The sequence below is a fragment of the Patella vulgata genome, chromosome 7 (genome assembly GCF_932274485.2).
Source record: "Patella vulgata chromosome 7, xgPatVulg1.2, whole genome shotgun sequence".
Taxonomy (NCBI): Eukaryota; Metazoa; Mollusca; class Gastropoda; family Patellidae; genus Patella; species Patella vulgata.
The window spans coordinates 35,540,527-35,555,568 of NC_065885.2; the positions used below are offsets into that span (position 1 = coordinate 35,540,527).

The 15,042-nt window shown below is 33.9% G+C and overlaps 1 protein-coding gene across 2 annotated transcripts in view; it reads right to left on the reverse strand.

Moving 5' to 3' along the window:
* Window positions 1-15,042, reverse strand: part of LOC126828536 (msx2-interacting protein) — a 50,536-nt gene that overhangs the window by 24,221 nt on the left and 11,273 nt on the right. For both annotated transcript variants that reach the window (XM_050558343.2, XM_050558341.2), the window contains exon 3: window positions 620-748. In XM_050558343.2, coding sequence (XP_050414300.2) covers window positions 620-748 — 129 coding nt within the window. The remainder of the gene's footprint in view (window positions 1-619; window positions 749-15,042) is intronic.

A 15,042-nucleotide genomic window follows, 5' to 3' on the forward strand; every position in this document is an offset into this window, starting at 1 on the left:
TGACTTATATACTCAGTATGGGGGATATTGATCACAATATTGCTTTTGTTGATCGTGCGAACTTCAATTTGGTGAATACATTATGAAAAAATTTCAGCTGGCTGGCTCATATTGCCACAACAATTTCTGCCATTGAAAATCATTCTCATGGTCAGGTTAGTCATATATCATAGAACAGCAAAGGAAATTACGTTACGAAGATTTAATATCAAATATTAATATACATATTTTTCTCATTGACTTATTTACCCATTTAAAGGAATATTAGCCTATTTTTTAAAAATTATTATTTGAATAACGAATCGCAATATGGATATTGATTGTATCATGCATTGTGGATTTTAAAACATTGCTGTTCGTCGATGAATCGTTGCAGCCCTCCTACAAATCTAGAGGGGAACAATTATGAACCATCATTTGTGGTTTTATAGTCGTTACATTCTATTTAGATATTTTGGTGCTATACTGTAAATTTTATAATGAAGAACGATACATGAAAGCATGATTTTCGATGAAAATCACAATGGCTCACTGGAATCTTTTCATACAGTCTTCAATCCCAAAAAGAAGTTTTTCTGATGAATGAACATTTATAGCTATAAAATTTCTTTATACATACCTGCTGTGGTTGAATTTACCATATTTTTTCTCACGTGGTCGACTTCTATTAAATTCAGATTCTGTTGAAAAATTTGTTGGGGGAGGCAACTCTCCAGATTCTGTTTCATGACGACTATTTTCATCTTGTCTGTAATTAGAAAAATATTAACCTAATTAATTAACTTCTACAATAATTCATATCAGACTCTGATATATAAATAATCATCAGATGATCCACCATTAATGAGATACAATAAATGATCAAGCTTTTCTAAATGATCTCTAAATCGAGAAAAGACAATGGCTAAGAGGTATCTCAATCAAATGCAAATTCTGTATTCACCACTGTCGATTCATAAATTGTGATGAAATCACACTGTATGTAACCGTGGTAGATCATTCCATATTTTCAGTTGCAATGTACTTTTAAACTTTTAAACATAATCAAACAATGAATTCATAAAATTGGTAGAATAAGCAATTGGCAATATTGATGTAAAATTATTATACATCACGCTCAAGTTGAATAAAAGAGTCCAGAATTGTAAAATTTGTGCATGCATTAGTCATATATATGGGCTTTTGACTGAGGTGTGTAAGTCAGCAAAAACTGTAACTCGGACTATAGTATTGTTTAAATGTATCCTTTAAATGTACATTCCGTTCTGACACGTCATTTTATCTCTGGAAATAGTTATGGGTGTGATCCATGTAGATTACCATGTTATAGAACCATAGAGAAGACACGAAAAAAGTAAAACTGTGCATTTTCTTTAAGGGATAACTAAAATTAGTAATGACTAAAATAAAATGTTTGGCAGGAAGCCAAATTGACAAGCAATAAGTGTAATTACATAATAAGCCAACAATATTTAAATATTAATATAGGTATTAATAGACCAAAGCTTATATAATGTGTAACATTTTAAGCATAACCTTCAACAAAATATATCTATAACAATAACAATAATATTCTGGGTTATATTAAAGCAGGGTGTGGTCAACTTATAACAAAATGTCCAATTTCATATAATATGAAAAAGATCCAGAAAATGGCTCATTTCATTTTCTTCCCCCCGTTTTTCATTTATACATTTAATAAGTTATGACTTACGGTCTCCAGAAACATCAATATGCTACTCATTCGCATATTTGACTTTCTAAATTAATTTTGCTTTGACATGAAAATCTTTATCAATTATTCATGTGACAATAAATTATGTCATTTACAATGGTGTGGTCGATATTTTATAGAAGTTTTGAGCATGTAGTATAGACCATTAGGTACATGTACATTAGATTTGTAAGAGTGTTATTTTTGATATACAAGGTTGTTTTTATAATCTATTCATTGTTTGTTAAATCATGTACAGGTTTAATCTTAACTACACAATACACATTGTAACTAAGGTACTTAAAATCTGATTGAATCAAAAGGTCTGTCAGTCAGCTATCACAAATATTTGCTTTCTAGGCATTTATTTATTGAGTAAGTATTCCCTAAACAATTTTAACATGTGGACATATACACATCCATTTATGAAACATGACCCAGAAGAAATGATCCATTTTATTACATGTAATATGCTTCTAAAACAAAATTCCCCTGCGATGGTTAGTTAAAATGTTTATTTTCTTTCGATTAATAAGATATTTTTAACAAGCAATAACGATCAAAATCCATTTGAATGCTGTCATCATATTTTATGAAGTCATTTACATAGAAATATCATAAGCTACATGTACTATATAGATAAAGAAAGTCATATCTATGACAAATAAATGTATACTGGCAAGTCCTTGGTGTTAACAGTACACAATTCAATATGGCTATTTAGACTAGTTCAAGCTAGTAAAAGAACAGTGTTCTCTATATAAAACTGTTCTTTGCCAACTCAGAAATACATCAATATAGCCAGATCCCACTCAATAGTCTGCTATCAAAATAACAAGCTAGATGTTGGCAAGCTGCCAAATTACATTGGCAACCTGCCAAACAGACATTATTTTCAACCCAAGATGAAAGCTGTTCAATCATACAATGACAGGGTGAAGTGCAATCGTCATGGTAACCATGTGTAGAAATCAATATTTTGTGTAATTACTGTTTGAATCAGGTGAGGAAAAAGTCAACAACTCTACATGGATTGAGTTTCATCCTATATTTTACTGGAGGAATTATTTTTACAACATATTGGCTGGAATTCAACATGAACTTTTCTGCAGCTTACATGATGTCTATTATCATCATAATGTATCTGACATGGACACTTAAATTTATCAATACACTATTGTCATTAAAAATCCTGGACACAAATTATTTTCACAAAGCATGATATTTTGAAAAGGCTTAATCAACCAAATCATTCATATTTTCGCACTGCGTTGGAATGAAACAATCGATCATCTATACCAGGGAAATATAATTGGCTGTTCTCAAAGCAACATAAAATATTGAGATTACATCTGTGACTCGAACGGTGATCCGACAGCTTTTCATCCCACTCTGGTGATCGATACCTATTCTGGACAAAAAGGCTTTACTCTATTTCAATTTTTAAATGGATTTTTAGATAAAATTACTACAAGGGCAATGTGCAAATCAATAAACCAGGCACTTATTGGTCAAAATAGGATGTTACATTTTTATATCTGATGTCACTCTTATCCCGATATTGCACAATCGTGTGTAATCCCATCTACTTTAGAACAGCAACTACAATTTATCAGACCACTTTTGACAGTGACACAAGTGTATATGACTGTAGACCATGATCAAAACCTAACAGTCTCTAATCATCATTTAAGGAATGAAATGAAATGAAATGGGGTTTAACGTCCTACTGTTCTGCTCCTAAACTGGGCTAATGAAGACGAGCATACGCCATGCAGTGTGCTATGAGGGAAATTTTGCCTGGGCAGTGGCGCTACGGCCTACTCTTATATCGACTTCCAACTGCCAAGGGATCTTTTACGTGCACTCCAATGTGTACACGGGACCTCGGTTTTTCGTCCCATCCGAACTACTAGACAGCTGTCCTTGTCAGGCCCTCCGTCCTGCATCAATGACAAGGGGAAACCACGCCGGAAACTCGGGATGAACTTTCTCGGCCAATGCAGGGATCGAACACCCAACCTCCAGGCTAGCGAGCCAGCGTCTTACCACTTAGCCACGTGATCCCCATCATTAAGGAATTGTTAATCCGTTGCAAACTACAATATTGTGAAAATTGAATTTCCTGTTTAACAATTACACATTTGGCATTAGTAAATATCAAGCCTTGGTAACCCCGATTATGTTGTATTTAATGTGACATTTATTAACATTGACACTATTATATTAGTTGAAACAAAATTCATTTAGCAATAAAACAAGAGCATGCTGTCATCCAAGATTGTTCTTTTAAAATATGTTGCAAACTGTAATAAAGTTCAATTTTGAGATATGTTTTTTAGTTGGAAAATTCAGGAATGTCTCCAATATATAAATATTTAATGGAAACAGCAGTATTATTACCACTAGTATATTGAAAGTATCACATGAGTCAATTTTGATTTTTCATAAACAATGATGACAACAATTTACCTCCCTCAACAATGGACATCATTCAAGCTTCAAAGCAACCTTAAATGATCTAACCAGGTTTGCCCGCAGGCTATCTCACCATCATGAAATAAAGTGTTCTAATAACATCAAAAACAATTTCAACCAGGGAAAGCCATAAAAATTGACTCAATTGTCACAAAAACTGGGTTAAACGTGGGTGTTTTATGTAACTTTTGTAAACAATGAAAATGGTTTCTAACATTTGTAGAGTGGGGAATGTAAATAAAAAATGCTGAGCAATTATTTTAAGCGTATTGATGATAAAACAGTAGTGCATAAAAGAGTGGATATTGATCTACATCAACATTATTATTTCTATAGAATGGGTAATTTTAACTAATAACAGTCTCTCCCGAGAATAGAAAATGATTTTACTGTTTTACATAAAACTCTAGTAAACTGTAGTAATCGAGAAATGTTCCATCCTAGAGTTCTACTACTTGCAGTTATACAGGTACCATTCCATATTTCAGAATAACAGAGTTCTAATAAGGGGGATTAATGTTAACCATTTTTTGTATAAAATCTTCTAACACAAACTTATTTCTTCTTTGTCATAATATTGTCCATCTGTCATTTTTTTTTATTAACAACAGCAATCAGAAGTTTTCATATATAAAGAACTGGATTTAATGTAACCTAACAACATATGTCTCCCTCAGAAGTACACAGAGAAAACCCATGAGGTTAAGAAGATGACCCTACGTCTTGAGTTAACTGTATAGATAATATGTTTCATAAATCGAAGATCTCATAATTTAACAACGCTTTTTATCCATATATCATCCATTATTGGAATATATAGAGAAAAAAAAAATAAACCTAAATGAAAATTTAATTGTACAGAATTTGGCCCATCAGAAAAAAACACATCAGAAAAATCTAATTCAGAACTTGATTTTGAACTTAGTGAAAGAGATTCAGGTCCTGTAAGGATGAACATACTTTAAAATTATCCAATAAACAAAGAATTTTATCAAATGTATATTGGGAAACGAATTTAAGCATTGTTCTTTTTTCTTTAAAAAGATAAAGAAAGGTTATAATGTATAGTCTCGTTCATACAGGATTTGTGTTATCAACATACCGTATGTATAGGCAAGATCATCCAGATGTTTCATGTTCTGAACTTAAAAAGAGCTGAGAAAAAACAAAGGGCATTGTTTGGAAATAACTGAAAAGATGCCAGAAAGATGATGTAACATTGTGTAAAATGTCATAGCATGAATAATGACAGACAGATGGTATGAAAAGCCATAAGGACAATCTAGAATGTATTGTTAATATCTATCCTGCATGAACCATGAAATGAACATAGGGATCAAATAAATGGCCAGTCACTTTTTAAAATGGATCTTAATCAATTTATTTTTTTAAGATTCATTAACACTATCAATAAAACTTGGAGCAGCATAACGACCAACCAAACATATTGGGACACATTTTGTCAAACTTATTGGGACATTTAGGCCTCATTAACACAGTAGTCCAATAAAAAAAATACCCTTTTTCTTTCAAACTTTTAGACAAAATGACTTTTCCATCAAAATATAAGGGTACGGTTTCTAATCTACACAGTAATCATGGGACCAGTAAATTCAACCCTGCCATTTTATCTCATCTTAAAAACTTTACTAGACAAAATATTTCCAAATGGAACAATGGGTCATTTTCTTCCTAAACTTTTACTCTCCCCAAATCTTGCACATAATACAATTTACTGCTTTTCTTTTTATGTGAACATTTCCTTTAATGTATTTAATTTTGATTCTGTCTTAAAGGATGTTTTTAAATGTAACATAATATCCATACATGTATATGAATATCAGTTTCAGACCACTCTGTACTATTTTTCATTGTGAGAATTACCTCAAGTAGTCCCCTTCAGAGCTTTAAATTCCAGCCCAGCTAGGGTGTTATACCCCATTTCACTTCATTTCATTTTTGATATCCGTCAATTTTTCATGCATTTTGATTATCTTGAATTGGCAAGATATTTGTTTTCAAATAGAGATAGTGAGAAATGGGGTTTAACATCCACTCAACACAAACTAGGTCATTTTGGAACTAACATAATGGTTCAATTTATTTCAATAATTTGCTTGCGTGTAGAGTTCTGGAATACAATAATAATTAGCATTATTACAATTTATTTTTAAGTGTTTTCACAAACAATATAAAGTTTACTGTATTTATTCTAATCTTATTTCATTTAAATTGACTTAAAATTGGACTGCCAGTCAGACAAGACTGGCAAATATGACTCTTGGTTCACTTAGAGTACATTTACTGGACTTTTTACTACTTGTTAGTATCAATTATGTCTGTTGACTGTTGTTTATCACCGACTCTTATTATCATTAAGTTTTCCACAGGAATTGTTATCCCTACGGTGCCACCTATCAACAAATTTAGGTCAGTCAGATGGCCAGCTCTATCCCTAGGAAATTAATTGTTGTTGATTTATATTACAAATTTAATGTCCCATACATTACAATATATTATGGACAGGTTGATTTAATTAAGTTATTCACATATGAAGGCATAATATAAAAATAAGGAAAATGGGTAAAAACAAATTGTCACCTTAAACACTGTTTTAAAATTCACTGTTGTGAGAAGAGAGGGCGGGTCCATCTTCTCCCATTGTCATATTAAGAGATTATTTTATTGGTGGCTGAGTTGTGTGTTTAGCTAAGAGGGAGAAGTCATTTGATACAAAATGTGGGTGTGTTCAACAAATTGAGAGAGAGAGAGAGAGAGATTTGATAGGTTGTTGGTGGATTTCTGTATTTCCTTGTTTTTAGCTATTTCAACAAGGTGATATATATTTATCAAATATAAAAGCTATATTAATAAATTACAATTCAGGTACAACAAACATTTTTCTAAAAATGTTCCTATTACAGACCCCCAGGCAGTTGAGTCCAAATATACATGCCACATAAAAGTCTTCATGCCACATCAAGCAAATAATAAAATTGATCCGAACTCGTTTGTCATGTAAGCCAATCCTACAGTCGAATTAGACCTTATAAATGGTAATATCTCATTTGAAAATTAGTACTAGCAAACAAATAAACATATTTGAAAGAAAAATAATAATATTGCCCCTGTTGTTAAATTGTACAATTTGTACTACTATCTTACAATATCTGCTTTACATATACTAATTGTCTAATTAACGCAAAATTCCAATTAAACAGCAGCTGCTATGTGTTATTTAAAGGAGAATGCAATAGTAAAAGTTTAATTTTATCATTTACTTAGCTCATTGTTTAACGCATTTTAGAATTATTTTCAACAAAAAAAAAAGTTTTAGAAACAAATAATGTTAAAAATCACATTTGGATTTCCACAATTATGGAAACACCCGACAATTAGTGAGCTGAAGCTAAATCATGTGACATGAAGTAAGAGGCAACACCGTGTAGCAGACGATGTATATTTCAATATGGCATCGGCAGAAAGTGACAGCTTGTCAGACATTGATTTCGCTCTGAATGTTTTTCCCTATCACTACGAGCCAATTAGAAATGCGAGCAACAACGGTGACCATGATGGTTCGTAACATTCTACCATTTCTAGCGATGAAAAATGACAAATAGGCACTAAAAACGGCGTAGGACTACCTTGTCTCATCACAGTCTTCCGATTCTCGACAACTTTTCGCTTCATTTATTGATCTTCACGCTTCATCGGCAAAATTATATCAGAGAAAAAATATTAATTCCAATAAGTTTACCCTAGACATAGGGTAATACGGTATTATATGCCCTAGACTATTTTCTTTGTACAACAATTGAAAAACAAGGGTCATGTATAGGCCTATCACTGAAAAAAAAGAATTTCTATCACTCATGTATCTAGTCAAATCTGACGGACTTCCTACATCTAAGATTGTAATATCATCGACATAGGCCTACACCTACTACTGATGCGGAAGACACCTACCTAGCTACATTTCGTTGCTATGGTTACATGCAGTTTTAACATAGAAAGATAACATAATTGCTATATCTTGATCGACATCATATTATTAAAATTGCACTCGTTTTGATATCACCTTGTTGACATCACTGTGTCCATATCTTTCTGCATGTTGTCTCACTTGGAAATTTAAAAAAGAAATGACACATTCTTCCTGATTTATTGTTGGTGGTAATTAGTACATCCCCATGCAACACAAATGACCATGTTTATGTTTCGACTTAGTCAAAACGATGGCGTGCAGTGCTCAGTTGCAATAGCCTTCTATAGGGAAATTCACTACGCCTGACGTCACTGACGGAAAAAATCAAAACGAGACTGCAGATATGCATAAATGTCAATTCGGTTTTTTTTTTGGTAAATGTATATTCTTCCTTTGTAAAAATATTCAGAATGACTTTTAAAATTTTGCAGGGCCAAAAATATTCTAATATTAACATTATTTTTCATACTAAAATAACTTTTTGCATTAGTATTCTCCTTTAACATGATAAATTAACACAAACTGTCTGCAGTTATTAGGTTCGTCAATAACCAACAAGTTTCCAGTGGTTTCTTCAATCGATTAATGGAACTTTTACATACATATTCAAAATGTACACGTATAACAACTGATAACAATTCCAATACATAGATGTACATCACACAGCACAGTAGATGATCGATTTAGCTGCAACTCTAAGTCAGATAACTAAATGACTGCAAATCTGTATGTGTGAAATACATTTACTTCTAATCAGTAACCACAAAAAAGTAATATGGCTATCTGGCATACACATAGACCCTCTATAATCAAACAATTAATTAATTTGTTGACATTAAAACATATGCAGTATTATAACCAAAGACATTAGTATCATAACTATTCAACAATGAAGGGTTATTAAACAGTGTAATTAACATGCTTATCTCCTTAGTGTCACTAGCCAGGACACTTTAATTACTATCTAATATTGACTGGTCATTGTTTAACTATTATCAGATAACAAACAGATATATCACACACACATATATACAAAACATATATTGAGTACAAACTGTATATTCTATGTCTGATAAAATACTGAAACTATACAACACAACACAAGCACTGATTTGAGAACACAAAAAAATCAGAATCAATGATGGGCATACCTACTGATATAGAAAAACTAACACAAATCATCTGATACTTAGTTCGACAACTGAAAATATTAGTTAAACAGGCATTATGCAAGAGCTAAATCTGCCTATGCAGGTCTTTCTTTAGGCCTTAAATTTTATATAAACTATTAGACATCTATTAACATGACAAGACCATAATCTACTCTCGATGCCATCGGATGGCTCCGATTCTAAACAGATAATACGGTTTGGCCATTAAATGATTTAATTTAAAGATAGGATGCCAGGCAACAAAACAGCAGCTAAGTGTCCAGGGAGTCAACAAGGGTTGTCGCATATTTTTCCTTTTGTCGGAAATGAAAACATTTACATCACACTAATATCTGATTATGAGTAACAACCCATTTTGCTTCTAGTTCTGCCCTATGCTAACATATAGCAATAGCATACAAAACATTTGATATCAATTGCCATAATGATCGGAAATAGTTGAAATTGATAGGGTTCTTGATCTCATGACCTTAAACATTGTATAAATATAAAGTCAATTGGATATTAACTTTAGCCCCTAAAGCATCCACAAGACATTTTAAAGTGATCAAGGGCCATAACTCTGTCAGTAATTATCAAAAAAATTTTGAAAATTAACAAGCTTCTTCGTCTCATGACCTTAAACACTGTGTATAAATTTAAAGTAATCGTATATTAACTTTAGCCTCTAGAGCGTCTACAAGCAATTGTGGATGCCGGACGGACAGATGAACAGAGGCGACGACAATATGTGGGCGTATAAAAACTCATTCCATTCAACCTATATTATTGTTCTTCATTATCAGAAACCTTAAAACCACCTTCACCAATGGAAATATAATACCCTGTCTTCACTGGATGACCCAAACCCAATATGAGAAGCAGCCATTTGTCATTATTACTGAGATAATGAAATTGTCTGGAAGAGTTGGAAAGAACTGACCTTCCTTGTACATGTATTGTCCTGGGAGACCACTACTAAACCAAATCAAACAGTTCATATGGCTTTTATCACGAACCACTCAAACCATACCCTTAAACACTAATAGAACTCATTTTCTTTGCATCAGCAACTTTTAAAATGTCTGCCGTTTAAACGAGTTCCTTTACAGACCCATAGCTAGCCCAACAAGCCAACAGTAAGGCTGATGTCCCCCCGTCGAAATCCGCCCCGAAAAACAGAAGACACATATTAATTAATTGCACATTTATCTTTCTCAAAAGTATGGAGTAATTAAACTGATTATCTATGATTAGTCTAAGCATACAAGCCAACAGTGAGGCTGATGTCCCCCGCCGAAATCCCCAAATAAATAGATGACACATATTAATTAATCGCACATCTATTTTTTTTCAAAAGTATCCAGCAATCAACTGATTATAAACTATACACTAAGTTTCATCACTCTCTATCAGATAGAATCAAAGTTATCTTGTTCCAAAGCATCGACCAAGGAAATTGCTTATCTCTTCTTAGCTTTAGCACGATATGTTAATCATTGAACTAAGTCAAGATGAACATCTACATCAAGTTTTAACATTCTACCTCAATTAGAAGAAGAGTTGTTATGTTCCAAAGTCTTAACCAATCAAAATGCTTATTGCTCCTTAGCCTAAGCTGAAAATTCTCATCATCGAACTTAGTCAGGGTATTGATGTAATGAAACTATACACCAAGTTTCATCACTCTCACTTAATTAGAACTAAAGTTATCGTGTCCCAAAGTATCAACCAATCAAATTGCTTATCTCTGCTTACCCTAAGCAGAAAATGCTCATCTTCACACCCCATCAAGGCATTGACCTAATAAACACCTACACCAAGTTTGAACATTCTAGCTCAAATAGAAGGAGAGTTATTGTGTTCCAAAGTCTCGTCCAATCAAATTGCTTATCGCTCTGCTTACTCTGAGCAGAAAATGCTCATTGTCGAACTTAGTCAAGGTATTGATGTAATGAAACTATACACCAAGTTTCATCACTCTCACGTAATTAGAACTAAAGTCATCGTGTCCCATAGCATCAACCAATCAAATTGCTTATCTCGGCTTACCCTAAGCCGAAAATGCTCATCTTCGAACTCCATCAAGGCATTGACCTAATAGACACCTACACCAAGTTTGAACATTCTAGGTCAATTAGAAGGAGAGTTATTGTGTCCCAAAAAGTGTGACGGACAGACAGGCGGACGGGACAGACAGGCGGACAGACAGACAGACGGACGAACCCATTTTAATAGTCCCCTGCTTTCTTCGAAAGGCGGGGGACATTATCAAACTTAGTCAAGGTATTACTGTAATGAAACTATACACCAAGTTTCATCAATCTCACTTAATTAGAACTAAAGTTATCGTGTCCCAAAGCATCAACCAATCAAATTGCTTATCTCTGACCTAATCAACACATACACCAAGTTTGAACATTCTAGCTCAATTAGGAAGAGAGTTATCGTGCCCCAAAGTATCAACCAATCAAATTGCTTATCTCTGCTTACCCTAAGCGGAAAATGCTCATCTTCGAACTCCATCAAGGCATTGACCTAATAAACACATACACCGAGTTTGAACATTCTAGCTCAATTAAAAGTTATCGTGTCCCAAAGCATCAACCAATCAAATTGCTTATCTCTGCTTACCCTAAGCGGAAAATGCTCATCTTCGAACTCCATCAAGGCATTGACCTAATCAACACATACACCAAGTTTGAACATTCTAGCCCAATTAGGAAGAGAGTTATCGTGTCCCAAAGCATCAACCAATCAAATTGCTTATCTCTGCTTACCCTAAGCGGAAAATGCTCATCTTCGAACTCCATCAAGGCATTGACCTAATAAACACATACACCAAGTTTGAACATTCTAGCTCAATTAGGAAGAGAGTTATTGTGTCCCAAAAAGTGTGACGGACAGACAGACGGACGGACAGACGGACAGACAGACAGACAGACGGACGAACCCATTTTAATAGTCCCCTGCTTTCTTCGAAAGGCGGGGGACAAAAATGTTCACTATCAAACTGAAGTACCTGGTAGTGAGTGAAACTATACACTATCACTCTCCATCAGTTAGAATCAAAGTTATCTTGTCCCAAAACATCAACCAAAGAAATTGCTTAGCTCAGCTATGCTTTAATGGGAAATATTAATCATTGAACTCAGTCAAGACATTCACCTAATGAACATCTCTCAATTACAAGCAGAATTGTTATGTTACAAGGTGTTGACCAATCAAATTGCTTATCGCTACATAGCCTAAGCAGAAAATTTGAATCATCGAACATAGTCAATGTATTGATATAATGAATCTATACTCAAGAGTTTCATCGTTCTCAGTCCATTAGAACCAAAGTTATCATTAAGGTATTGATATAATAAAACTATACACAGTTTCACCACTACCACTCAATTAGAATCAAAGTTGTCGAGCTCTCAAGTCAAATTGCTTATCGCTTTGCTTACCCTGAGCCGAAAATGCTCTCCTAATCAAACTTAGTCAAGGTACTGATGTGATGAAACTATAAGTTATCATGTCCCAAAGCATCAACCAATCAAATTGCTTGTCTCTGCTTACCCTAAGCATAAAATGCTCATATTTGAACTCCATCAAGGCTTTTACTGAATAAACACCTACACCAAGTTTGAACATTCCAGCCCAATTAGGAGGAAAGTTATTGTGTCCCAAAAAGTGTGACGGACAGACAGACAGACGAACCCATTTTAATAGTCAACTGCTTTCTTCGAAAGGTAGGGGACAAAAATGTTGGGGGGGGGGGGGGGGGCAAGGGCTTCTGGAGGCGCCAATGGGGCTTCTGGGAGTGCCGATGTACCTACACTTGACGGCCCACAGAGATGGCACAGTGGACGCATTTCCCTTCGGAGAAGGGTCTAGGGTGCTCTCTCCACAGTAAAGTTGGGAAAATAGAGTTTGCAACTAAGGAAAGAAACTATGATAATGATGGAAAATTTCAATTTTGAGGGGTGGAGGGGGCCTAGCTACAGGCCTGCTTTAGAGTAGAACTTGATGGAGAAATGTTTATTAATCTTAATTGCAAAATTTAAGAAAGCAATATGAAAGTTTACAAGTAAAAGTTAGAAGATAATTTACCTTGATTACCATGATTTGTGTGTTTTGAAATGTAGTATAGGTACATGTGTGTACATAAACAGACATAAACCAAAAGTTAGTATTTCCATATAGACCGTGTTATTTATATTATGGAAACATTGTTTGAAATAATTCACAGAAATGATGTAGGGACTAAGATATGATTAAAATAAGGCAGTTGGATCTGTGGCTAAGTAGTTTGATGTGTGCACTTTAGATTTTACGGCACAGCCTGTAACCGATAAAACTGCTGCAGTTGTCATTCCAAGCTTGTGTATGTCAAAGAGTAGGTTCACCTCTTGGATTTGTTTTGGTTACCTCCTACTTCTAAGGACCGCAATGCTCAACTGAATTGTTGAAATAAAGATATAATATTATATGCAAGTCCCTCGGTGACCTAGTTACTGTTGAGTGGTCCCTCTTTATGAATAAAACAGAAACATTTTGACATGACCAATCAAAAAAATTAATCCGAAACGGAAACCTAATGGATGAGACCGTGTGTGCTTGTGAGTTGTGAATCAGACTTCTTTAAAAAGTATTTTAGTATTAAAAAACTTTCCTCTATGACTAAACTCTTACTACGTATTTTATCCTGTTGGGTTCAAGTAACAAGGAAATAGACCAAAAAATGACAAACAGTAGTTCAAATAGCAACTATTTATTTTTGCCACAAAAACCAAAAAAGCATAAAAACAACAGAACTCTAATATTGATACAAGAAGGACACGCTTGTTTGGAGAAACCAGTTTTGGAGATGGGCCAGATTATATCAAAGGACAATCAAACTGGTGGGAAAAACAGGTCACTTCTCCATCTGACAAATTATACTCTCCTTGATTCAGTGATAATATCTTAAAAGCTTTATTAATACGCTAAGATATTCTAATATTACCTCTGTAATGATTCTGTGTGTTCAAATTTTTATTAGTTTAAAGATGGGTTCCCCGCGTACAAACTGGGTGATTTAATGGTATATATGGACTAAAAAAATATTCAAACTAATTAATTTGTCATAACTTTGCTTCAAATCCTTCTCAAACATTGTAATTGCAAAGGAATGTCCTGCTATCAAAATTCGATCAAACCAGGTCCTGTTAACGTCACGTGACTTACCTCTCTTGGAAGTCAGAGGAGAATTCATTGCATACATAAGACGATGTTGTCTTTAATCGCTTACTATTTATTACAAATATCGAATCCTAATCAAATTCTCAGATTATCCACTACCTGCGTTTTTTTTCCGTCATTTTTATCTCAGAATGTGTTGTACGTCTAATTCTTCATAAAGTTTATCAACTTGTACATTAAGCGCTCAATGTTCGCGTGTGACCTTTGACATCACACGTGCAGAATTTCCTAATCGTCAGGCTTTTGATTTGAGAACCCTTACATTTTTGTCCTGTATATGCTCCATGAGTGTTTTTCGGGGAATCCAGTATTTTTCTAGCAAGATTGGATATCTCTACTTTCCATAGATACCAAAATTACCCTACTTTTATTGGAAATAACCACCTGATAAATACTTTTCTGGGAACCCATCTTTAACAATCCATCTTAAACTAGCCCACAGGTTTTCTAGTTGACATTACCTGTACACCTCAATGCGC